At 48.3% G+C, this 26875-nt stretch overlaps 2 protein-coding genes across 3 annotated transcripts in view; one reads left to right on the top strand and one right to left on the bottom strand.

Moving 5' to 3' along the window:
- Nucleotides 1-6665, top strand: part of PHF8 (PHD finger protein 8) — a 31760-nt gene extending 25095 nt beyond the window's left edge. For both annotated transcript variants that reach the window (XM_083718588.1, XM_083718587.1), the window contains exons 18-21: nucleotides 953-1048; nucleotides 2377-2486; nucleotides 3459-3831; nucleotides 5004-6665. In XM_083718588.1, the coding sequence (XP_083574714.1) occupies nucleotides 953-1048; nucleotides 2377-2486; nucleotides 3459-3831; nucleotides 5004-5092 (668 nt within the window). In that variant the 3' untranslated portion in view covers nucleotides 5093-6665. The remainder of the gene's footprint in view (nucleotides 1-952; nucleotides 1049-2376; nucleotides 2487-3458; nucleotides 3832-5003) is intronic.
- Nucleotides 6666-7577: 912 nt separating this feature from the next.
- Nucleotides 7578-26875, bottom strand: part of ITIH6 (inter-alpha-trypsin inhibitor heavy chain family member 6) — a 36839-nt gene continuing 17541 nt past the window's right edge. Inside the window, 12 exon segments of the mRNA XM_083718485.1 lie at nucleotides 7578-9442; nucleotides 10518-10898; nucleotides 11874-11987; nucleotides 12080-12130; nucleotides 12621-12650; nucleotides 14170-14196; nucleotides 15133-16953; nucleotides 18043-18214; nucleotides 19862-19978; nucleotides 21398-21567; nucleotides 22974-23221; nucleotides 24269-24379. Coding sequence (XP_083574611.1) covers nucleotides 9207-9442; nucleotides 10518-10898; nucleotides 11874-11987; nucleotides 12080-12130; nucleotides 12621-12650; nucleotides 14170-14196; nucleotides 15133-16953; nucleotides 18043-18214; nucleotides 19862-19978; nucleotides 21398-21567; nucleotides 22974-23221; nucleotides 24269-24379 — 3478 coding nt within the window. The 3' untranslated portion in view covers nucleotides 7578-9206.

Below are 26875 nucleotides of genomic sequence, written 5' to 3'. Positions count from 1 at the left end.
CCCCGGATATTTCCCTATGGGCTTTCGTCTTGCGAAGCAAGCCCATAGGGAAATTCGTCTTGCGAAGCCGCTAAAAATCGGAAAACCCTTTCGTCTTGCGGGTTTTTCGTTTAGCGAGGCATTCGTCTTGCGGGGCACCACTGTAGTCTAAAGGAGGCTTATATTGCACTTGGTCTCCAAAATGTGCGAAAGGTTCCCAAGTGACTGCTGAAGTGTCACGCGGCTTTGGTCTGTTCACTGTAATTTGGCCTTTGTCTGGGTAAGCAGCACTTGCCCCCAGAGCAGGGGCCAAAGGGCGATAACGCCACCTGCTGTTGTCTCCCTGTTTGTGCCGCCACTACCCCAAGGCTGGCAGCTGACATGGGGCCGGGCTGAGCTGCCCGAGCTCAGTGGCTGCATGCCCTGTGCCCCTCCTCCCTATGGGGCAGGGGGCAGAGAGAGTGAGAGAGAGCAAGAGTAGACTGGCCTAGCAGCACCGAAATTCCTCACTGTGACACCTTTCTCTGGTTTGGCCCTTGCCCACCCTTGCGCTGCTGGAGTGCTGGATTGGAGGGGTCCTTCCTGGTCTCTGTTTCTGTGAATTTCAGACAATTCCTGTAGAAGATTTAGGTGGTAGCAATCTCACAGTTTAACGCCACTCAGCAATTCCAGCATTTTGTTTTTTAAATGTTTGGTCTGATTGTGAAGATGTGGGCTAAACGCTGCTTTCCAGTTTTTTGTAACTGAAGACATCTGAAGGCAGCCCTGTTTAGGGAAGCTTTTAATGTTTGATGTATTACAGTATTTTAATATTTTTTTGGAAGCTGCCCAGAGTGGCTGGGGAAGCCCAGCCAGATGGGCGGGGTATAAATAAATTATTATTATTATTATTATTATTATTATTATTATTATTATTATTATTATTAAAGTCCCTGTATAGAACTCGGTCCTGCCTGATTCCCTCTTTCCGTAGTTTACCCTTCCTTGGAATCAGACGAAGATGACCCAGCCTTGAAGTCTCTACCAAAGAAGAAGAAATGCACAGACGATGCGCCTTGGAGCCCCAAGGGTAAGAACCCATCTCCTGTCACTGGGACGGGTGCATTAACGTGATGCTGCACAGAGGCAGAAAGAGCACCAAATTCAATCTCCTGAGTTTATTTGCTTTATAATGTTGTTGCTAAACGAGCTTCTAGCCTTGGTGGATCCAGAGATATGTTTGAAAGTGGGTGGCTGAAATGCCTGCGGAGATGAGAGGATTTGATGAATAAGTTTTTCGCATTTGGGGACTGGCCTTCTGCCTCCCACATTGGGCCCTTGGCCTTCCCCATAAACATCACTAGCCCAATAAATTGTGCAGGTTTGTTGCAGGTGTGCCGTTTGCTTGCTATGTATGTTTTGCAAGTTGCAAAATCTAGCTTTTCTTTGTGCAAAGGATGGGAACCCCCGAGGTCTAGATTTTGTATTCTCTGCACTTCAACAAAAATCTGTACTGAGTAATGCAGCCCGTTCTGCAATTCTGCAGCATCATGGAGTGCAAAAGAGACTGGCCTCTCAGGATTGCTTGACTTAACTGAAGCAATTTGGTTTGGGGAGACTTTTCTGGTGAAGGCAAAAAACAAAACAACACACACACACACACACACACACACACACACACACACAAAACCACACACACAGCCTTTGCTGTATGGAAGGGAAGAAGGGCTTTTTCTTTTAGAAAGAAACGTTTTGGGTTTTTTTAAAAGAAACAGCCTGTTAAGCAGTGTTGAGAGGGCTGTACTTCATGGCTCTGAAATGCATCCTGAGTGAAGGGCACCCTCCATTCACACTGCATGCTGTTCCCTTCTCTTTCCTTTGCTCATATGCGCATCTACCTGCCATTCCTGGGTGTGGCTCCTCCCGGATTGAAAGCTGCATCTCCTAGAAGGCCTAGGGCAGGGACGTCCAACTCCCAATAGACTGTGATCTACTCACAGTATAAAAAAACTCGCAGTGATCTACCCATTGTTGTTGGATGGACCAAAGTTGTTGAGCTTTTTTGGGGAAGGCCAAAGTTGAGATGTTCAGCTTTTTGGGGAGGGAGGGAGGAAGGAGATCACTGTGGGGCCAGAGATCTACCAGGAACACCCCGTGATCTACCAGTAGGCAGTGATCTCCTAGGGGGCATTCTTGCTTGTGGGGCAACACTGCAAGTTGTGCTGATCGCTGTTTGTGTAGCATTTTCCATTCCTGTGGGTCCCTCTCCATGCTCCCACTTGCAGCAGGAAGAGTGATTTTCTTTCCTCCTTTGAAATCTCTCTTAGTTGGCACAGGATGAGGGTGTTGTTCTTCCTTTAAGCCCAAGGTCCAGAATACCATCAGGAACACAAACAACATTTCTTTTCCTCCTTGCAGCCCGGGTCACCCCAACACTGCCCAAGCAAGACCGCCCCGTGCGTGAGGGGACCAGAGTGGCATCTGTCGAGACAGGATTGGCGGCTGCGGCAGCTAAACTGGCTCAGCAGGTAAGTGGCAGGACTTGCTTTGGAGGTGGGAAGAAGGGACAGAGATGCTGAGATGTCTTTGAAGACATCGGAGAGGCTTTTGCTTCACAAACTCAGAGGCCTCAGGATGTTTCAGGCAGGGTAGGGCTGGAGTTTGGTAGAATATTTCTGACCTTCATCGTTAGGGGATCAGTGTGCTAACTTATTCATTTATTGCCTTTTCGACAGTGGTTCTTAAAGCAACGTTGCGACTAATAAATCTGCATGAACTACACCTATTCAAGTACTTTGTGTTTGGATTAGATTTCACAGAGTATTCTTCATGGGGTTTGTGGCCAAAGAAATAACTTTTGTGTAACCCTTTAAAATAATCCATTTCTGGAATTATCCCCAGCCACTGCTAACAGATAACTTTAGTGACCCAAAGCAGGGATGGGCTATGAATTCTCTGCCCTGGAGCTCCCATCCCAGGGAGAAGCCAACATATGTCCCATCAGCCCCAGCCAGTTTAGCCAGTGGTCAGGGATGATGGGCATTGTAGTCCAGCAACATCAGGATGGCATCATCCGGTGGCACCTCCTGCGCCCTGCGAAAGGGTGGCCACGATCCAGAAATTTACAGAAGATTGGAAGAAGTATATGAATTATCTGAAGAGCAATTGTAATCAACAAATTACGCTAGTAGGACTATAAGAAGTTTTGTAAGGAGAAATATATGAAGTGTTACAAAGTAGAAAAATATGAGATATTGGTTATGAGTTTGAAATGTAATAGGGAAAATAAGAAATGCATACTAAGAGATTAGACTGGAAAACCTTCAGACAGGACTGATGGAAGTCAAAAAAATTGAATAAGATGTAAATGTATGTTTAATTATTGTTGAAAATGGTATGTTAAAAAAATAATATATAAATAAAAAGAAAGGCTGGCCATGATCACAACTAGAGCTCAAAATAAAGAATTCCTTCTTTGCTTTCTCTCTGTCTGTCTTAAGGAACACCAGAAGTTGCAGCGACGGAAACTCGTGAAAAAGAAGCTGCCCTCTCCCAAGCCACCCAGCCCGGAACCGGAGCCGGAGCCGGAACCAGAACCAGACCCAGAACCATTGGAAGCCGAAGTGGAACCAGACCTGCCTCTGCCAAAGCAGGATCCGGATCCTGGAGCGGCGACTCTGGCGCCCACGCCTCCCACCCCAGAACCCAAGCAGGAGCAGTTTGCTGGCAGCCTGGTGGACCACGAGTACACCGCCCGGCCCAACGTCTTTGGCATGGCCCAGGTGAACCGCAGCTCCACGCCCATGGCACCTGGCGTCTTCTTGTCCCAGCGGCGCCCCTCAGCTGGCTCCCCAGGTCCTCAGGCAGCGCAAGGTAAGCTGGAGCGTGTGGACTTTGGGAGGCAGATTAGAGGAGGATCTGGGGATGTTCTAGGAATCCAAAATCATTTAGTCCAGAGCAGTCCTTGCCTGAACACCATCCCACTGGATTGCTTTCTGTGTCAATGAGCAAGTGGGAAAGATTTTTCCTTCCCTGGCATCAAGGTTTCTTGGGCTGGCTATTGGGCCATGCCACCGCGGGACTTTAATAATAATAATAATAATAATTATTATTATTATTATTATTAATTATTTTTTTAATTAATTATTAATAATAATTATTATTATTATTATTATTATTATTATTATTATTATTATTATTATTATTTATACCCCGCCCTCCCCAGCCAAGACCAGGCACAGGGTGGCTAACACCCGATATAAAAACAAATTGATTGAAATACAACTTAAAAACAAGATTAAAATACAACATTAAAACATTAAAATACAGCCTCATTTCAATGGAAACTCAAATCAAAAACTTTTTGGGGATGAAAACGTCACTTTCCAGGCTAACTTTCCAGACTGGTCCTACATGGGCCAGAAAAAAGCCAGGGAAGTCCCCAAATAGGAAGAAGAAGAAGAGTTTGGATTTGATATCCCACTTTATCACTACCCTAGGGAGTCTCAAAGCGGCTCACAATCTCCTTTCCCTTCCTCCTCCACAACAAACACTCTGTGAGGTGAGTGGGGCTGAGAGACTTCAAAGAAGTGTGACTTGGCCCAAAGTCACCCAGCAGCTGCATGTGGAGGAGCAGGGAATCGAACCTGGTTCACCAGATTACGAGTCTATTGCTCTTAACCACTACTTCCATCACAGAAGGAAAAAGGAAAGAGGGGGAGGGGATCAAATTGATTCCAAGCCAAAGGCCAGGCTGAACAACTCTGTCTTACAGGCCCTATGGAAAGAAACCAGATCCTGCAGGGCCCTGGTCTCATGAGACAGAGTGTTCCACCAGGCTGGAGCCAGTGTTGAAAAGGCCTTGGCTCTGGTTGAGGCTAATCTAACTTCCTTAGGGTCCGGGACCACTAGGGTGTTGCTATTTATGGACCTTAAGGTCCTCTGTGGGGCATACCGGGAGAGTAGGCAGAAGTTGTGTATCTTGTTTGGATAAGTTGACCTCTGGCTGTCCTCATCCCTGACTCAACCATTTCCCCCCCTCTCAGGGAAACGCCCCAAGAAGGGCTTAGCGACAGCCAAGCAGCGGCTGGGACGCATCCTGAAGATCCACCGTAACGGCAAGCTGCTGCTCTGAGTGCCACCCTCGCACTGGCTCCAGACCTCACGCCCCTTGGGCACCAGCGGACGAGTGAGGCACGGATGAGGCCCAGAGACACTGCCTTCGTGTCCTCAGGAGAGCTGCCGGGACAATGGGGTGTGGATGAGCCCCCCGTGCTACCTCTCCCTCAAGTGGATCAGGGCCAAGACTGAGCTGCTCCTGCCACTGGAAGCATGGGGCTAGATTGGCAGCCGCTCTGATGTTGAGCTGAACCATGCTTCCTTCCCCTGAAGAGACAGACAATGTCAGAGGCGCAGAGGGGCTTCGTCACGCCCAGGGACTCTCCATCCCTACCTCGACCCGCTGCACTTCCTTTTCTGTCTATTTTGGGGCTTATACCTCTGTAGAATTCTCACCCTCCCACTGCCATATTGCACACAAGGATATTGGTTAGACATTTCTTCCCAGCGACCTTTGGCATTTTCATTGCTGTACACAGATCCTGGCACACAGTGCTTTTAATTTTCTTTTTTTTTAACAGTCTTCCTCCCCCCCCCCTACAAAAAAGGGGGAAGCAACTGCTTATTGTCCTCACTTAAAGCAGATAACCCTTCTCCTTTCCCAGTCTTCTAGCAGTCTGACCCCCTTTCAGACACACCTTGAGGGGGGCACTTTGTGCTCCAGAGCATCACCCGCCAGCTCGGCAAACTCCCAAGAAAGCAGGACAGGGACAGCTCCCTGGGGAAATGCAAAGGTATTTTCCCCTGCACTGCTTCTCAAGAACTTGGGTTTGAGGAGAGGGCAGGCTGGATATAATTGGATTTCAAAAAACCCAGCCAGCTGCAGCGAGTGAGTTGCCATCATGGCTTATTCACACAAAACCTGCCATTGGTAAAGTCACCTTCATTGTGTGAGTGGGAGTCAGGTGGTGTTGTTTTTCATGTCCTTCCAGATCATAAGCTCCCTGCACATTCAAGATTAGCATTTTGGGGGAAGGCTAAACTAGTGTCTTCCCCTGACTTGCCCAGTTATCTATGTGAAGGGGGTTCTGTTGTTTTACTGTTGTTGCTGCTTTGTTTTTAATCTAGCACACAAACCCTCCCCCCACTTGTCAGAAGTGATACAGGCCAGCTACATCCAATGGGGTTCCTCTGGTGGGGGGCTCAGAGTATCTCCCCTGTAATGGATCTGGTAGGTTTTCCTTTATGACATGAGGGTCTCCAGTAAGGCTTCACAGTTCTTCCTACTGCAAATCTCTTCTATTGTTGATTCCCCTTCCACACCCCACTTTTCTGGGTCTGTTTTTACATTCTTCGCATGAAGCAGTCTCCCTTCCACTCCCCCCACTTCCGACCCCTACAGCGGCAGGGAGGGCACCATGCCCCCTAAGCAAGGACTTTAAAAAGACATTTGTACCCAGCTGCACGGCTCAGTTTATATGGCTGTGTACCATATTTTTATGCCAGACTCCAGCAGGCTTTGTGTAAATGTTTGAATTCTATTTTTTAGGCATCTCTCTAGAAATGTGTGTTTTAAAAAAAAAAATCAAACAAGGCTGAAACTTTTTTTTATATATATTCAAGGTTAGAATAAAACCTTTGATGGTTTAGCATGGCTCGTATATGGGGCACATTTTTCTGATTTTTTTTCCAGGAACGAACGCCTTCATGTGGGCTGCTGGGAGCTCCCCTCTCTCCAACAAAGTCTGAAGAAGTTAGGCTTTTAGTGTAAACTTAGGGCTGCATCTCACACAGTACTCAGGTTGAGATACCACTTCCAAAGCATAGATGGCATGCCAGTTTTGAAGGGCACCTGTGCACATTATTTTCAGCTGGGTGGCTTTAATATTGGGGCTAATGTGAAATTGCTCCCCATTTCTTTTGTGAACGTTTTCAACAGTGTCTTCAAAATATCTCCCTTTTCAGCAGTTCTTTTTTTACATATCTTGGAAGAAGAAGAAAGACATTTTTCAAGTGCCCCGAGTTGCAGTATCAAGCAGCCTGATCAGATTGTGTCCGGTGACACTATGACATCAGGCCTAGTCTAGTGATGCTGTCCTGTTCAGTATGTGATGGGTTCACCCTTATAACTAATTCAAGAAGGAAGTAGCAGCATGCAAAACCATCCCATTAAACAATATTTTTAGCAGCTGAATTCCCTCACAATCTAGTTGTTTTCTGTCCCACCAATATCACTAGCTTCCGCCTGAAATCAAACCAGCCATATATTCAGTTCAGCCATATTTGAAATTCATGAAAGCAGCAGCTAAAATCCTTTTTCTGCTTAAGTAGATTATAACAGTGCAGGTGGTGAATAACATCATCTGTATCAGGTGCACACAATACTGGTTTGCCTCTTGTTTCTTTTGCGTAGAAGCAGCAGGCTGATCCTTTTGCATTCAATGTATTTTTGAGGGGTATGCAGCGAGTAACATAGACCTTTGCAAGTGGCTTGCTACAGGTGCAGTCTTACTTCCTGCCAGGCAGTAGTCCAGACTCTGGGTACCATTCAACTATCCCTCAACAGTCATTTACGTTTTATTGTATGAATTGTAAAATACAATTTAACACATGAAAAGAGAATGTTGTCTTGCCAGAGCTGGTCTCAAACTTCTGGGAAAGAGGCTCTTGGCTGCAATATTCAGGGGGCAGCTTTACTGAACATAAAGCCAATAAATAAAAATGAATGTATGTAATGTAACAGCATCACTGGGAGACATTAGGCTCCTAGAGTGATTGGGAGGGGGGGGGGTTGCCTGTTTGCTGTTGTCTGTGCTATCACATTGTTGGGGTCTAATCAGAAACTTTATGGGGCCGAGAATGGAAGAGGCCTTCTAGCCATTCCTGTGCAGGGACCAGGATGATGCACTTTAAATCCCTCACATCCATTTTCTTGGTTCTGCTGCTCTACTGGCCCCACCGCAGCCTTGTTTGCTTCTGGTTTGGCCCTTTAATGCAGAGGGAAACTTGGTACAGAAGTGGGGCTCATCATAGCTAGCGGAGGGATTGACATGTCATTTAAGGGAATAAAATGCAGAATAAATTGGCAAAGCCTAGTGGGCTCCCTGACTTGTAGCTTCCAAGGTTCAGGGGTGAGAAGGGCCACCCTAAAACAGTAAGCAGCACCTCCTTTCCTGTTAACTATTGAACAACCTGATACCCATTCTCCATCAGCAGAGGAGGGTGTCCTGAATGGGTTGCTCTCCTCGGCTGTTCTGCGGCTCTGAATGGATTGCATCTTGGCTGGGTTGTTCCCAGATTTGACTCCTCATCTTCATCCTGGAACTGAACTCTCCTTTTCACAGATCAGTTCTCAAGACTTAATGGTGTCACACTTCTGGCCAAAATGCTCCAAAGAAAAGGGATGGTTCTTTGCAGGATTTTTAAATAACCACATTAAGCACAAAGCAGAATTCTGCATATCTGCTAGCTGGTTTGTCTCCACTTTGCACCAATGAAACCATCAAGGTTTCTGAACCCACCACTGGTAAGTGGCTCTCCTGCAGATCTATTCCAACAGTGTGCTGGTGTTGAAAAGAGCAGAGGCCACAGTGCATTTGCTGGAATAGGCAACTATTGCAAAAGGGACAGGCAGCCCTTATTCTTCATAGGCCAAGTAGGGCAGGCTTCAGTCTGCCGCTAAATCTACCTTTGACTGTGTTGCTGTTTTTTAACAGTTTGGGGTTTTGGAGGGCCAAATATTTGCTGGAAGGTTTGCCAGGGGAGGGGGAGAGAAAAAGTGAATATCCTCCCAGCATCAAGGATGATGATGTTGAAAATTTGCACAGCCTTTCCTGTGGAATGAGTTACCCATTCAGGATTCCCTGCACAAACTGATGAGGAGACACCTTGGTGATAAATCCACTGTCCTTTTCTATATGACGTTAATAAAACTTTGTAATGAGGGCATAATTTTAAACATGTCTGCACTGTGAGAGACATTTAAAAAAATAACTCTGGAAAAACTATCCTGCCTCCATCCCCCAGAATCTACTGCAAAGGTCCTGGGAGGGAGACAACAGGCTCTCCCTCCTGTTCCACACCATCCCTGTCGCATAAAGATTGGCGGGGGGCGGGGGGGCGAGGTTGGGAATTGGGAAAGTCCTGGACTTTTGTCGCTTGCTACCCCAGTTGAGTGAAAGATAGCTGGCTCACAATTCCAGCAGATTGGAGGTTACGTAGGAGCTGTAGGGAGCCCCCAACAGCCCCTCCACATCTTTGCGTTTCAGCAGCCAGCATGGTGCTTCATGTGCCCTCCAGGATGAATCCTTCAGTATTTTGGTGACCTCGGTGACCAGGGCTTTGTTAGAGCCCCTCCACATCCATGCTGCTCGCTCCCCTTCGGTGGGGGCTGGGGAGAGCCTGATGGTGTCCCTCTGAAACTGGCCTGTGGAAGAGCAAATTGGCAAAACAGGAGCACATGATGTGTGTGGTCAGGAAAAGGCAGGTGGGGGATCAGACTGATGAAGCATCCAGTCAAACTAGCCTTACCATGCTCTTGTCTAGCACAGATCTCATTTTCTACAGCAGGTGGGGGGAACCTTTAGCCCTCCAGCTAAACTAAACTAAACTATACCTCCCAGCAGCCCCAGCAAGTATGGTCGGCCAAGATGGGAGATGTAGTTCAGCAACAGCTGGAGGGACAAAAGTTCCCCACATATCTGCAGCTTTACTTGCTGCTTAGGAATACCTTCTGTCCTAAAAATTGGGTTTTCTGAAGGGTAGACACTGAAGTGACAGGGGCTTCTGGTCTAAGTGAAGGTGGAGTGGGCAAAACATTTGGGGTGGGGGAGCCTGGTGCCCTCAAGACTCCAGCTCCTATCAGCCTCAGCCAGTATGCCCAATGGTCAGGGAAGCTGGAAGGTGGAATCCAGGATCCAGCGGTGGCTGGAGGGCACCAGGTTCCCCATCAGGTGCGACTGTGATCCCTGGAGGATCATCTTGGAAAGGAGGGAGAGGAGATTTCAAAAGATGGATAAAATTCCCAGCAAGGTTAGAGAGTTTGCTTTGGGTATACTGAAGTTAAAATTGCAAAAAGGTACTATAATTAAAGAGCTTGCATTCTAGTTACTCAGGATCAAGTTATAGGCGACTGTAAAAGCATCTCTGAATCCTATGATTGAGATCTTCCTTCTCTCTCTTTTTTATAACTTGCAGCAACTGTGGCAGGTTGTGTATGGGAGAGGCCCAGAGTGGGACCTTATCACAGAGGAAGGGGGCATTTAGCCCCTCCCCTGCTGTTTTTCTCTATGAAAATTTCCTATTCCACTCAACTGTTTTTACAAATAGGCAGGTAGAGTAAGGGCACTCCTAAATAATTGCATTGCAGTCTGGACTAGGGCAATGCGACCCTAGGACTCTCTGGCCCCTGCCACAGATGTAACCTGCATCAAACTGCTTGTGCAAGAGGGATGGTGTTAGTTAGCAGCCTAAAAGCTGTATTTGTAAGAGGAGTTGCTCACCTAGCAAGCCACCTGCTGAAGCTGACAGCCCCTTGCTGTTCACCACATAGAAGCCGAGATGATCCCGCTGCAGGGCCGTGGGGTGACTGTAGCGATGCAGAAGAACCAGGAACTCCACTTCGTGACCAATCCATAGGGTGACGTTGGCTTCAGGCCACACAGAAATTGCCAGCTGGGGCTTGTGGATTACAGCCCGCTGGGCAAAGGGCAACAACAGCTCACCTTCACCATGGAGCGTGATGCCCTTCCGTGTTACGTTGACCACGTAGCCAACTCGAGGGTGTTCCACTGCTATGGTTATGGCATCAAAGTAGGTGCGGGGACGCTCCTCGTGGCCTGGCCTGAAAGGGGCCCCCATTAGGTGCCCGTTGACAGACAACCCTGGGGGCAAAGGAGGGCAGCACTCTGTAATGAAAGAACAGTCTCTCCATTTCCCCACTTCCCACTTAGAGGGAGAAGGCACAGAACCCAGGTGTTCTGGTTTGCAACTGCTCTAATCCAGAGGTGGGGAAGCTGTGGGCCCCCAGTACAGGTTCCATCATCCCTGGCTACTGGTGAGACTGGCTGGAGCTGGAGTCCAACAACTGGAGGGCCACAGGGTTTCCATGCCTGCAAGTCTAAACCAGCCCACTAAACCAAAGCGTATTTCTGGTCACAGCCATGCCACACCGAAAGCACTCTTATAATGCTCTTAACAGTCCTACTGTCCCCATAATAATCTTAGGAACTGTAGCTTGTTAAGGGGGCTGGGGACTGTAAGTGTGAAAGGTCTTAGCACTGTTAACAACTACAGTTCCCAGAATTATTTGGGGTAAGCCATGCCTGTTGCTATAACTGCTTTCACTGCATCTAAACAGGAACATATCTCCTTACTCTCAGGATTTGTCAACTAGCTAACATTCTCTCTTCCTGCCCAGTTACCAGAATTTGAGAGTACAAAATAAGGTGGTAGATGGTGTATCTAGTGTTTTAATTAGATTTTCCTTTTTATAATATGTAGATTTTGTGTTTGTGTGCTCTGCCATTTTTTGTTTGTACTTACTTCCCATCAGAGATGAAAAGCACTTTGTAGTGTACAAAGGGCACTGAGTCCTAGATCCATTTTTAACAGAAGTTGATTCTCTTGATAAATTATTTGCACATCCTCAGATTCTTTAAAAGTTGTCCAGGTTGGATGGAGACGGGTTGGATGGATAGACACACTGCATATGCTTGCAGGCACACATACCTGGCTTGAAATGCCAAAATTATTGAAAACAAGAGGTTGGCTATACCTTTCCTTCTGTTCTTGGAACCCTCTGCGTTGGTTCTGAACAAGCCCAACCCACGTTGAAAGGAAGGCACTGCAGCCCTTACCTGTTGCAGGGTCGCTCACCAAGCGCAGGACATCACCTGAGCATCCATCCAGAGTAAAGCACAGGTTCCCCAGTGAATGTGGCAACCTTACTACAAAGTGAGGGTCTCCATCCACTGCAAGGGAAAACAAACAAGGGTGTAAGATGCTAAATGTAAAAATGAGGGAGGCATGGGAATCTGCATGGCTGGGAATAAGATGGCCTTACCCCAAGAGGAGAAGGTGAAGAACCCAGGGTCAGATGAACCTACCAAGGAGCCTGGAAAGAGAGATGGAAGGAGCAGCATTGACCCACTAGTCATTAAGCGGCACTCTCAGCATATCTGGGCAGCCAGTACCACCACACATCTAATTTTGGGGCCAAAGTACAGGCTCTGCCTCTTTGCCTAGCAGCTAACCCAAATGGATTTGGATCAGCTGTCTTGGTCCATTCTATAGGCTGCTGCAGCGCAGACATTGAAAAGTCAGGATCGAGCTGTTTATTTTGAAAATGCTCACCTCCCCCCTGCACCACCTTGGGCCAAGGCAGGGCAAAGAGGGCAGGTGAGGAAGGGTGGATCAGAATGAAATGTTGGTAGGTGGTGGTTGAGCCAGGACAAAACAAAGGCAGTTACAGGCCGTGGGCAAAGCCTGGCTGAACCCAGACTTGAGTGGCTTTTCAGATTCCGTTTTTGTCCAACAGAAGACCTCGCTGGACCCACCAGTTACCAGCCCTGCTGCCTTTATGCACCCATCCTGCAGGGATGTACCTGAATCACCGTCCGGTTCTTCTAAGAAGTCTGCAAAGGAAAGTATATTTTCAGAGGAGTCGGGCAAACCTCCCCTGGTACCACTGCCCTCAACCCCCTTTCCCGAGGGGCTGAGCCAGCCCAGCATTTCTCTTAATCCCTTCAGTTGACATTGCTAATAGAGTTATCTGTTCCTGCAGAACCCAAGAGAGTCACTGAAACATCGGTGCTGCTTGCTGTGGGATAGAAAGAGAACAGTGCTGTTGCTTTGCAGCCAGGAGCAGGCAACTACAATGGGCCTGACTCCAAGCGCTACCTGCTTGGAAGGCCACAATGTCTTCCCAAACACTATCAGTTTGAATTTATCTTGAGCAGCTTTCAAGTTTTATACAAATGCTAGTAAATGGAGCTTGCATTCTGCAGGCATAGACCAATGATTTCTGGCCCCTCCCCACAAATCCATGCCCGAACAGGATTTACACACACACACACACACACACACACACACACACACACACTTTTGTGAGATATTGGGCTTGGCTTGCTTGGTGCTGCAATGGCTGGTACCCCCTTATGAGAGAAAATTATTGTGTTGCGTTTTGTGTGTTGGATACAAAGAAGTGGCCCATTTTCAGGCTTTGGGTAGTAGGTATGACATGGGGGCTTCGTGTATATTAAATTTCAGCTTTCTGGTTAGCCTGGAGGTGGTATGATCGGTGGGGGGGGGGAGTATACTTCTTGCCTCCCATTTCTAAGGAGAGGTTTTTAGGCTGTTCTAGTAATCACAGAATTGTATGCCAAGCCTGAGTTTCTGGCAAGTACTGTTACCATGTTAGGGTACATTCTGAGGGTTGTAAAGACTGCAGAGAGAATAACTGGGTGCACTCTTCCCACCTTGGATCAAATCTATGCTGTCAGGTGCCATAAGAAAGCTGCAGAGAACAGGATAGTACGCACCCCAGAAATGATCTCTTTCAGCTTCTGCCTTCTGGAAGAAGGTACAGGGTTATAAAGACCAGGACTAGCTGCCTGAGAAACAATTTCTACCCAAATGCAATTCTGGTTCTAAACACAGTATAAGGAGTATCTATAGTATATTGTATTTTAAAATGGGGTTTCAGAGATTGTAGGGGATTTAGAATGTCTTATGTAGATTTTTCAATGTCATTGTTCTGTATGGGACAATGACAATAAAGATATCGTATCGTATCAAGGCCAAGTGCCACTCTTCCATATGCCCTTCAGATGTTTTGAATTGCAGCTCCCATCATCCCTGACCTCTGGCCATGCTGGGTAGGCGCAAAGAGAGTTGCAGTCCTAAACAATTGTAGGGCACCAGTTTGGGGAGAAGCTGCTGCATATTAATATCCAAGTGGGATTTCCGTAAAAAGAAAGAAAGAACTGGCAAGGCCCTGTGTTCATGCCAGCTCTGATTCCCAGCTTAAAAACATCTCTTAACCACCAGAGAGGCAGGAGGACTGGAATCTGTTAAAACCTTTTAAAATAGGAAATATGATGACCTTACCAGCCCCACAAAGTTCAGAGTGAGTGACTATGATGGCAGAATTACCTGAATAGTCTTCGTAATCCAGAGTTCCTGAGGAGAAGACAAACAAAAGTTGAGAGCCTGAACCATTTGGGAGCAGAATGGGAAGAAGAGGGCATAGAGCACGGGCAGCGAACGTGACTCCCTCTAGACATTGCTGAATTTCCACTTCCATCATTCCCAGCCGTTGGGCATGTTGACCAAGGCTTGATGGGAGTTAAGAGTCCGACAACATCCCAAAGAATGGAGAGCAGCAGCAGGAGATGACCTGGGGGAAAGCCAGACTGCTGGGAAGGATGCACAGGCTAGAAGGAAGGAATGGGGAGGGCGAAGCAATGGGTGCTAAATGAGGAGAAAGATGGTAAAGTAGAGCACAGGTTAAGGTGGGAGAGACAGAGCAGGGAAGAAAGAAACCACACAGCTGGTTCTTTGGATGGGTGACACCAAACTCTGGTACAGTGATACCTCGGGTTACATACGCTTCAGGTTACAGACTCCGCTAACCTTATAAATTATTATGCTATATTATTTTTAACACTCGATTGGGAGCCGCCCAGAGTGGCTGGGGAAACTCAGCCAGATGGGAGGGGTATAAATAATAAATTATCATTATTACCTTGGGTTAAGAACTTTGCTTCAGGATGAGAACAGAACTCGTGCTCCGGCGGTGCGGCAGCAGCAGGAGGCCCCATTAGCTGAAGTGGTGCTTCAAGTTAAGAACAGTTTCAGCTTAAGAACGGACCTCCAGAACGAATTAAGTACTTAACCCGAGGTACCACAGTAGAGCCAAAGAGTTGTTAAGACCTATGAGTGTTGAACGAAGCCGAGTTCCTCCTCAAGCAAGACCCATAGCTTGGGAGACCAGCAGCATGACAATTGGATTAAGGATGCTGGAAGTGAGGCAAGTGTTGGTCAGGTGTAGACTAGGTTGCAGATGTCAGAGGAAGGCTGAAACATGCAAAGCAACTCCTATTTCCTTGCACCTACCTGCGTGTCCCCGGGGTGTCACGAAACTATACACAGCCGGTGGGTTCAATGACTCCACATATTCTGTGTCCTGGTCGGTGGCTGAATGTAGCTCAGACTCCCCGGGCAGCAGGAGGAGGCTGATGTCTGGCGCAGGTGTGGTACTACCAGGAACCCTGCTTTTACTCTCCAACTCTGCTCCCAGAGTCACTAGGGGCGTAGCTCCAGATGTTGTGCCCCAAGGCATGGTGCTGTTCCATGGGGGCTTGTCAGTGTGCATCTCTGCGGCTGCCCCACCTTTGGGAGTTGTTGTCTTACTCCAGGGAACGTTCCCGGCCTCCGCCTTGGCAGTACTTGCCTGCCAGCTGGTAGGCATTTGGTGCTGGGTGACAGGGTGTGGTGTCATCTCTGGCTGCTCCCAGGGACTGGACTGACCCCCTAGGACCTTGGCACTGCCAGGTGGGTGCCCTGTTGTGGGAGGCCTGCTGTGCCCTATGCTGGCGGTCACTGACAGGACCTTGGAAACAGCTGTTCCTCTAGTCTCCAAAACAGAGTGTGGCTGAAGCGTGACCTTCAGTCTCCCAGCTCTGGTGGAGCTGGGCTTGGGGGGTTTGATGGGCGGCCTGGTTGCCCTTGGGGAGGCTGTGGCTCTGGGTGGTTTAGCAGACCCACGGCTGACAGCAGGGGTCAGAGACATGGCAGTCACTCCTGGAACTGGTGTGGCAGCTTTGGCCGTTTTGGTGTGACTGGGAGCAGGAGGCACTGGGGAAACGAAGGCAGTGGTGGGAGTGACGGCAGTCATGGCAGCAAACGGTGGGGACGTGGTTCTGCTTGCTTTCGTGACTCTAGCTGCTGCCACTGGGACCAGGGGAGTGGGAGCAGATCCTGGCCTTGCTGTGGCCTTTGGGGATTTTGCAACCACGGGGACACTGGTCGCTCCAGGAGCAGGTGTGGCTTTTGCCACTTTAGAGAGCCCCGATGCAGCGGAAACCCCAAATGTTGTGGGGGTGGCCTTGAACGCTCTGGTCACCCCAGGAGGGCTGGTAGTAGCTTTCGCCGGCCGGCCCTTCTCTCTGTCCTCATCTGGCCGCACCACAATCAGGGAGGTGACGGGGGTGACAAAGTTGTACTTGAGTGACAGGTTGGTGGCCTTTTCAGTCAGCAGGCGGCGGGCGGCTGTGTCATTGGCTCGGAACCGGGCCTGCAGCAGGTCCTGAATGGTGAAGTAGGCCCAAAGCCTCTGCACAAAACGACTGATCTTGTTGGCATCCCCAAAGCAGCCAAAGGGAGCAGCTTCTGTGGCGTTGGCAGAGATGTCGTTTTCCAGGCTCAGGGGGCCCTCCTGGCCGTGCCCCGTGGTGCGAACCCGCAGCTCTGGTGCCCCTGGCTTCACCCGCCCGGCCACAACCAGCTCGGAGCCCAGGAAATAGTTGGGGAACAGGTTCTGGGTGAGGTCTTGTGCCACCCCGTCCAGGTAGGCCAGCTCCACATCGTACAGCAAAGGGCTGGCGATCTCGTCGTAGAAACCCTTCAGCTGCAAAGTGGCATCGGCATCCTCATAGATGCGGCGAGCGACGCCGCGGTTCTCCAGCGACAGGCGCCTCATCAGCCCGTAGTCCGCATCATCGCCGAAAGCCAGGCCGAAAAGCGAGGTGGTGCCTTTCAGAGCCTGCTGAGCATTGGAGAGAATGCGGCTGCCGGCCGTCACGCCTGAGGTGGGCTCGCCATCTGTCAGGAAGATGATCAGGGGAATTCTCTGTTCCTTCACAACTTTCCCCGCCGCTGGAGAGCTCCGGTTGAAGACGGAGGCGGCAGCAAGCAGAGCTGCGTTGATATCAGTCCCTAGGGAGCAGAAGGCCCAGGAAATGAGAAGACAGGACTCCTGGGTTTTCTGGAAAGAACAGTGGTGTCCAAAGGACGGGATAGACCCAGAGATGGCTATGAATCTGGGCTCCTGATTCTCCCAAAGGGGAGAATTTGGGTTCTAGGACCCACGTATCTACGGGACTGCCTCTCCTGATATGCCCCGCAGAGGACCTTAAGGTCCACAAATGACAACATTTTGGAGGTCCCAGGTCACAAGGTGGTTAGATTGGTCTCAACTAGGGCCAGGGCCTTTTCAGTACTGGCCCCGACCTGTTGGAACGCTCTGTCACAAGAGACTAGGGCCTTTCCACAGGGCCTGCAAGACAGAGCTGTTCCGCCTGGCCTTTGGTTTGGACTCAGTCTGACCCCTATGTTTCTGTCCCCTTATGGTCTTGATTTATCGGTTATTTTTAAAATGAGGCTGCATTTTTAAATTGCATTTTAACCTGTATTTTAACCTGTTTTTTTTCTTTTTTCCCTATCATTTTTTTAAAACTGTGATTTTATTGGTGTTAGCCGCCCTGAGCTGAGCTCTGGCTGGGAAGGGCAGGGTATAAATAAAATTTATTATTATTATTATGATTATTATTATTGTTATTATTATTATTGAAAGTGAGTGTTGGCAGCTTTGATCTACCCCTGTTTTGGCTCCTGTGTGTAAGAACGGGGAAGGCAGAGCTCAAGAGAGCATATATGGAGGAGAAGAAGAAGAAGAAGAGTTTGGATTTGATATCCCGCTTTATCACTACCCTAAGGAGTCTCAAAGCGGCTAACATTCTCCTTTCCCTTCCTCCTCCACAACAAACACTCTGTGAGGTGAGTGGGGCTGAGAGACTTCAGAGAAGCGTGACTAGCCCAAGGTCACCCAGCAGCTGCATGTGGAGGAGCGGAGACGCGAACCCGGTTCCCCAGATTACGAGTCTACCGCTCTTAATCCACTACACTACACTGGCTCTCGCATTCTTCCCTATACCCCAATGGCTGTTTGGGTCCTTGACTCCAGGACCAGCACACTAGAAACACACCCTCCCCTCCGGCAATTATCCTGGCCGGCCCAGAACTCACATCCATCCGCTTCCATCTTGCTGACATAGTCCTTGGCCTTCCGGATATTCTGAGGCGTAGCTTGGAGGGAATGGCTGGGCATCCACACATTCACAGCGTCCGAGAAAGTAACAATGTTGAAGTAGTCATCGTAGTGGAGGTCACTCAGAATGACATGCATGGCCTTCTTGGTCTGCGGAAGAAAACGTCCCTCCGTATAACATCTGCTTAAGTAAATGGTGATTCATGTTTCCCAAGCCGTAAGGGGCTGCTCTTTGAACCTGTCCCGACTCAGGTCCATGCAACTTATCTGCAGCTCAGGGTTCATGGCTTGTGAAGTGATATGGCACTCGCCTCCTCCTGCAGCTTGCATTTTTTCCTCAAGAAGGTGCCATGTGCAAAGAGTTCCAAGTTCAGAATAATTTTAGTATTAGCTATGCTTAATGAGTCAAAGCAGGCAGTGGCTGCCACGCATAATTTACTTACCATACTTCTTTATTCAATTTTTCCCTCACCCTTCCTCCCAAAAGGAGCCCAGGGTGGCAAGCAACAAATACAATTGAAATTTATTTATTTTAAAAGATTAAGAACATCTAAAAACATTTTAAAACTGTCACAGAAAGGGTGAAAAGTGACTTTTCTCTCCCCCTCTTCCCCACGAAAGCTTCTCTTGAGGTTTGCGTTGCTGAATGGGGCAGGCTGTGGTGCAGCAGACCAAATGGGAAGAAGATTTGCTGAAAATTTGGAGAAGCCATTTTCTGTGAGGTGCTTCTTCCTTTGCACACAGCATAAAAACCTGGTAATGCACTGACATTATTGAATTGTACTAACTGTTTTAGGGACGCGGGTGGCACCGTGGGTAAAACCTCAGCGCCTAGGACTTGCCGATCGCATGGTCGGCGGTTCGAATCCCCATGGCCGTGTGAGCTCCCGTCGTTCGGTCCCAGCGCCTGCCCACCTAGCAGTTCGAAAGCACAATTAAGTGCAAGTAGATAAATAGGTACCGCTTTCTAGCGGGAAGGTAAACGGCGTTCCGTGTGCTGCTCTGGTGCCGGTTCGCCGGAGCAGCTTCGTCACGCTGGCCACGTGACCCGGAAGTATTTGCGGACAGCGCCGGCTCCCGGCCTCTTAAGTGAGATGAGCGCACAACCCTAGAGTCTGTCACGACTGGCCCGTACGGGCAGGGGTACCTTTACCTTTACTATCTGTTTTGGTGAATTTGTTGTTTGCTTCGTCAGCTATTGCGTTTGAAATTATAGTGATTGCCTCGTTTGTTGTTTTTTAATGCTATTGTGATTCTTGTGAGTCGCTTTGAGCTCAACATCTGTTGTTAGAAAATATTAAATCAACTCAGCTCAACAACGTTTAAAGTTTAGATTCAACATTTAAAACGGATAATCCTTTATCCGTGTAATGTAGTGCTAAGCATATTGGACTAGGACTGGGTTCAAATCTCCACACAGCCATGAAGATTGCACAGTGACACTGTGGGCCAGTTACACTCTCTTGGCCTAGCCTACCTCACAGTGTTGTTGTGTGGAGAAAGTGGAGAAAGGGGTAGAAGCATGTATGCCACCTTGAGGAAGGGTGGGATAAAAATGTAGCCATAATAGTAATAATATGTTCACTTCTGTTTGTCTTCACACAGCCTGTTCACACTGACATTCCGCCCTTGCATGGCACTGAGCCCAATTCTAGCATATAAACACCAGGAAATTGGACTTAGAAGATGTGCATCTTGGGAAATAACAACCCATGTTTTCCTTCTGGACTGTGGCACATGTGCCAACACAAAGACACCAATTCAGGGCAAAGGGACCCTTCCTGCTTGCAACTTCACCTGTTTCATCTTGGTGCCATACATGGAGCCGCTGACATCAATAACAAACACCACGTCCTTCTGCACAGGGGGCAAGCCCCTCGGGGCAAAGAAGTGGACAAAGTAGCCATTGTAGATCTGAGAGAGAGAGAGAGAGGGAGAAGTAGAACGATTACTCTGGAAAGGGTGCGCACTATCATTTAATCCAGGGGTCAGCAACTTAAGGTCCATGGGCCACAAGTGGCCCATGGGGGTTGTTTAACTGGCCCCCAAGCCACCCCGAACCAAGCAGCCTGCTCGAAGAGTCCCCACGCGCTGCGCTAAACCGGTGCAGTGCGGCGCGTGGACTCGCTTCTGCAGCACCAGAAATCGCATGTGCGTAGATGCAGATGCCGGAAATTACGCATGCGCAATCCGGCCCTCCAAGGGATTTCCGCTGGAGTGAACCGGCCCAGGCGAGGTAAACCTTGCCAACCCCTGATTTAATCCCACCCTACACAAATCCAGAGTGCAGTCCCTAAGACCATTGGATGGCGCCTTGTACGCCTCCTTCCGGCAACTCCTGCAGCCAAGCTGGTGCCAAACACTTTGCTCAGCTTTCCTTTGGACCACATCAGTGAGGCCGGGAGAGGGGGTCTTGTCATTTGGGCAACCCAGGACTTCCACACACACTACCTATGCTTGCATCCCAGAGAAGTCACTTTGGTGCTGCTAATGCAGCAAAACCAACACAGGGGGCAGCACTTAAAAGTTACTGGTCTCTGCAACCACAGCAGGCGCTGTGATTCTCCAGTGGTTTGACTTCGGTGGTTTGACCCCAGAGCCACACTCCGCTGTCTCTTGAGACAGATGGATGCCAAAAACAAACAATCCCACCATCCCTGACCATGGGACTGGTTGTAGTTAAGAGTCCAACAATAGTGGGAAGACAACAGACTATCCCTGCTGTTGCATTACCAGGTTCCAAGGAAAGATAGCCAGGGGTGGAAATTATCTTCCTATCCTACAACCACAACTGCAGAAAAAGTGCAGGATGTGGTATTGGGTGCAGAATTAGGCTTCCTAATAATCTCACCACCCTTCCTTCCTTTCAAGCAAGTTTTTATCTCTCATGCATAGTTGGAAGATTTGTATGGGCAATACAAAATTATCAGAAGAATTACCAGGTCTAAATAAGATTGCCCAGTGTAACTGTGCCCCGTGCAGAGACTGAAACACTGAGAATACTGTAAATGGAAAGTACTTTATAGAGACATTCATTTGCATAAGTTATCCAGATTGCATGGTTCTGTTTTTACAGAAGCAGGACTTATTTTGAACCAAGTACTCACAGCCCTGTCTGCCTGTGACCTTGTAGAGGCATCTGGCTGACAAGCGTTGCAACACAGCTGGACTAAGCAGCCCTTCAGTTTTATCTAACAAGGTCATTCTCATGCTTGCATTGGTCTCTGCCTGGATTTCTCTGTATCACAGTCTGTGTTACCCTTTCTAAGGCAGTCCTGAAGCCCCAAATGTTCCATCTAGTCTCAGTTCTGGCTGGGTAGTCCTTTCCCTAACCTGTACGTCTCCTGCAACATCCGGCATGGTCACGTCATACTGAACCACAAAATCACCCATGATTCCTGAGCTGGAGAACTCCGCCTGCTCTTGCGGGGTTGGAGTGAAAACAATCCAAGCACAGTGTGTTCCTTTCTCCACCCGAGTAGATGGCGGCACAACAGCATCACCTGAAAGGAAATGGCAAATTCATCCGTGGACGAGGTTGAGAGCTGCTGGCTCACCCATGAATGACAGCAACAGCACAGAATGAACTCAAGTGTGTGAATCAGCCTTTACAGATCTAGCACTACGGACAGAACTTCCAAATCCTTTTAACTGGGGTCAGGGCTCATCTACACTTCTGCTTGTCCCAGGCCTATAAAGCAGGGGTCCAAGAGGTTCTCCGCTTGCCCTGTGCTTTCCAGGCTTGGGTCTGAGTGGTTTTCTGTTTGCCTGGCCACTTTCCTCAGGAAAACCCACTCTTTACCACTGTATCAGAGCAAACGTCAACCAGCAGAAAATCCAGTGGATGTTTGCTCCGATTCAGCAGTAAAGAGCAAGTTTTCCCAGGGGAAAGAAGTGGGAGAAGCGGATGTATTGCACATGAGTGTGTGAACCATCCCCAAGACTTGGATTCTACAGGATAGCTGTGGTTCTGTTTCCCAGGTGTATCTACTTGCCTTTGATGAAAGCCTAAGATTTTGGGAGCAAAAACTACACAACCAACACCCAAATCTGCAATTCACCTCCTCCTGTGTTACAACCGTGGTGAAAGCAGGTGGTGTCACAACACAGAGTGTACCGCAGTGCTCTGGAACCTGCTTAAACCTGGACAGCCGGTCACACCAAAACTGCCAAAGCTGCCACACCAGTTCCAGGAGTGACTGCCATGTCTCTGACTCCTGCTGTCATCCGTGGGTAATGAACAGATTACGCTAGTAGGATTGCAAGAAGTTTTGTAAGGATGACTATTCGAAATATTGCAAGAAAGACTATGAGGAGAATTATTAGTTAATGGTAATTAAGAGTAATAGAGAAATTAAGAAATGCAGAATAAGTGGTAAAGAATGGAAAATCATCAGAGGTGTTGACGGAAGTCTAAAATACAGTCATACCTCAGGTTAAAGTCTCTTCGGGTTAAATCTTTCCAGGTTGCGTCTTGCGGTGACCCGGAAGTAACAGAACGGGTTACTTCTGGGTTTCGCTGCTCACACATGCACAGACGCTCAGAATGACGTTGCATGCATGCACAGACGCGGTGAATCGCGACCCGCGCACACACAGACACAGGTTGCGTTCTGCTCATGATGCGAACGGGGCTCCGGAACGGATCCTGTTCACATCCAGATATACCAATGTATTGTATAAGATAAGAAGTTACCGGTATGTTATATGATTGTTGAAAATGATATGTTAAAAAAACCCTAATAGAAATGTATAATAGAAATAGAAATAGAAATCAGGTGGAAAAGCCAGCTGACTATCAAAGCAAGAGATAATTATAAAGCACAATGGAGAAATGTTTACAAAAAAGGCCAAAAGTGACGCTTATCTGGAAGCCCCCCAACCATGCAGCTGGAGGAGAACTCCGTACCTCGAAGGGTGTTGGTCAGCAGTCGGCTCGTGCGGAGTGGCAGCACATGGACGTAGCTGATGCCGGTGCGCTCGGAGATGCTCACCTCCACGCTGAGGTTCCTTACCACCTGATGGGGCCGGATGCTGATGGCATGCTGGTACTTGCCCAAATGCCGCTGCAGCAGCTCTTCGTAAGTCAGCTCAAAGGCCACCTTGCCCCCTGCCTCCACGCTGGCTGACACTCTGAATTTTTCCGTTTCTCGGTCCCTGGGAAACATCACTCAATAGCAGGTTATCGGAGACGATGTTTGCTCTTTGAGAACCCACTTGGCAGGACCCCTGCACTTGCGGCAATCCCGCTCATTATTAATCTTGACTGGTTGGGTGAACAATTCTGCACAAGCACAGAGCAGGCAGCAATTGGCCATGCTTTCAAAAGTCTTCCTGGAGGGGGCTGAGTGGTGGATGCCATTGACTTCCTTGAATGCTTACAAACAGATTCTGAGCCTGGATCAGCCAGCCAGCCAGCTCAGCCCTCTCCCATGATCGTCCCATTCTCTCTTCCACCAGGTTTTCCATTCCCATTCCCCCAAAAGGTCAGCCACCATTTTGTGGACACTTTGGGCTGCTCTGTGGTCCTTAAGATTCCCCCCACCCAGTATTTTTTTTGTACTTTGGCAAACCTTGAGGTTTCCCCAAGCCTGCAGATACTTCATTAATATACTCATTTTTATCCACTTTAGGTACACTTTATATGCATTTCTGTATGTTTTATTTGCTCGGAGAATTGCAAGGCAAAATTCAGAGAAGGGGGGGATTTTGAATTGTGACTGCATTTCAGTTTATGCATTGCTTCAGAAAGTTTGAATCAGGAAATGCAATCAGACCCCACCAGTCCCCCACCCCAGTCCTTATGCAGTCAGAGCAGCTCCATCCAGACTTGCGAGGGGGGGGGGGGTTGGCAGAATCCAAAGGTTTGCAAAAGGACAAACATTCATTCTTCAGGGGGGAAAGCACTTGGGTGGAGCCTCCCCAAACAGCCGAATGGAGCATGCTCAGTGGGAATGGAATGCTGGTGGTGAGCAGGCGATGGACTGGGCTACCTGAGAAGAGGGCTTAGCTACGCAGAAGCGCTTCACACTGCAACATTTTGTTGCAGGTTGCACTGATTGGTCTCTGTTATTTCAGAGCAGGGTCGTGAGATTTGGGTCGTGACACGTGAGATTTGATTTGTGGGCACATGAGATGCCCCTAGCTATCCCTGGGGGAGGGCAAAGGTTGAATGGCGGGAGGGCCCTAGGGAGGGTCTCTTACTTGGTGCCAACATGAGCTGCTGTCTTCCCCTGCCTGCGGGCTTCATCATACATCTTCTTTGCCTGGTGCTTCTCCTTCACCTCAGCCACATAGATTTTCTCATTAATGGTCCTGGTAGGGACAGTAAAAAGTCACCCATGACTCCTTGTAGACTCTGCTAATACCATGAGTACAGATGAGATCAAAAGAAATAATAAAAAGTGACTTGTTTTAAATACTGAGAGCCAGTGTGGTGGAGTGGTTAAGAGCGGTAGTCTCGTAATCTGGGGAACCGGGTTCGCGTCTCCGCTCCTCCACATGCAGCTGCTGGGTGACCTTGGGCTGGTCACACTTCTCTGAAGTCTCTCAGCCTTACTCACCCCACAGAGTGTTTGTTGTGGGGGAGGAAGGGAAAGGAGAATGTTAGCCGCTTTGAGACTCCTTAAAGGGAGTGAAAGGCGGGATATCAAATCCAAATCCAATATAGATCTGTGAACAGGTAAAGGGAACTGAGAACAACAGCTGTAAGAATTGTTCTGCACTGCACCCTCTTTACAAAACAGGATGTGGAAAATAATACTGCTAGCTTCCTATCCTGGTAGCTCTAGTTTCCCAAAAATCTTCCTGAGCTGGGGAGAGAGAGAGAGGGGGGCACTCATTTGTGCCAGGGCTCACCAGAGCACAACTCTGGCATCTGTTTTCAATGCCAGAGATCAACCCTGAAATATATAGTTGGTTGAGCGTGGGAGAGATGAGATTGACAGCAAGCTTCAAAGGTCTGCGACTGGCTTTATTCAATAGGAAATTGCAAAGAAACCTCAGTGTATTGGAAGAACGAGTGCCGTGGCGACATTTTTACACTTTGGAATAATCAGAGATAAAGGAGCTCCTATGGAATGATCCCATGTAGCCTCAAACACCAGGATGGAGTTGGCAGTAGTGAACTTACGTTTCCCCACCCCCCACACCAGTTAAACTTCTGGAAGTTTATATGAAGACTCTGCTGAGTACACACATTGGGGATGAGACCTGTGGCTCAGTAGGCGCTGTTGCACTTCCACTCCCATTGCTGACCATAGTACCTTTGGACTGGAGCTGATGGGAGCCCAAGAACATAAGATGAGCCTCCTGGAGCAGACCATCTATTTTTTTTTTTATTTTAGCAACATGTATATTTTATTTTAAGGATGCGGGTGGCATTGTGGGTTAAACCACAGAGTCTAGGACTTGCCGATCAGAAGGTCGGTGGTTCGAATCCCTGCAATGGGGTGAGTTCCAGTTGCTCGGTCCCTACTCCTGCCAACCTAGCAGTTCGAAAGCACCTCAAAGTGGAAGTAGATAAATAGGTACCGCTCCGGCGGGAAGGTAAACGGCGTTTCCGTGCGCTGCTCTGGTTCGCCAGAAGCGGCTTAGTCATGCTGGCCACATGACCCGGAAGCTGTACGCCGGCTCCCTCGGCCGATAAAGCGAGATGAGTGCCGCAACCCCAGAGTCGGCCACAACTGGACCTAATGGTCAGGGGTCCCTTTACCTTTACATATATTTTATTTTATAATCATAAGGAAGTTCTTACACATCTCCTTCAACTTTCAGATTAAGACATATTACTCTGGTTGGCATACAAGAATGAAATGTTTTCTTGGTAGCAACCTGAAACATTTTATATAGTTCTGCTGCAAGTACACAATTTTTAATAAGGCCTTGAATCCCATAGTACATGCAATTTGTTTTCGTACCAAACACTATTTCAGATTAATCTGATAATAACTGTCTGTCAGACAGTTAAATGACAATACGTATCTTGAACTTTCAAAAAGGTACCTTAACCCTGGGATCTAGATTCTGAATTTAAGAGGTGAAAAAAGATTGATGCAAATGTTTCAATATTAAAAACCATTAGGAATACTTTGAGAGACACAGGGAAAAAATAAAATTAGCTGCCTCCTGGAGCAGACCATCTAGTCTAGCATCCTGTTCTCACAGATGTTGATGGGAAGGCCACAAGCAAAACGGGAGCGCAAGGCCCAATCCCCTCCTGTAGTTTCCACAAATGGTATTCAGAAACATTGCTGTCTCCAGCCATGGGGATAGAGCACAGCCATAATGGTTAGTAGCTATGGATATTTCCATCCTCCGTGAATTTGTCTAATCCTCTTTTAATGCCATCCAGGTTGGTGGCTATTGTTGTCTCTTGTGGGAACGAATTCCCTACAGGACTGTCTCCCCTGGACCCTCCAATGTTCCGTTTTGTTGGAAGCCCCTGAGAGGGAGAAAAACTTCTTTCTCTGCTTTCTCCACGCTAAGCATGATCTCATGTTGAGAGGCAGTGTGGTGCAGCGGTTAAGAGCGGTAGTCTCGTAATCTGGTGAACCGGGTTCGCGTCTCCGCTCCTCCACATGCAGCTGCTGGGTGACCTTGGGCCAGTCACACTTCTGTGAAGTCTCTCAGCCCCATTCACCCCACAGAGTGTTTGTTGTGGGGGAGGAAGGGAAAGGAGAATGTTAGCCGCTTTGAGACTCCTGAAGGGGAGTGATAAAGCGGGATATCAAATCCAAACTCCTCCTCTTCTTCTTCTTCTTCTTCTTCATATCACTTCTTAGGGCTTGTCCAAACTTCCGCTTGTGCCGT

This window comes from Podarcis gaigeae (assembly GCF_964106915.1).
Source record: "Podarcis gaigeae genome assembly, chromosome: 17".
NCBI lineage: Eukaryota > Metazoa > Chordata > Lepidosauria > Squamata > Lacertidae > Podarcis > Podarcis gaigeae.
The sequence above is the reverse complement of the archived record's forward strand: the minus strand, read 5'-3'. Positions and strand labels throughout refer to the sequence as shown.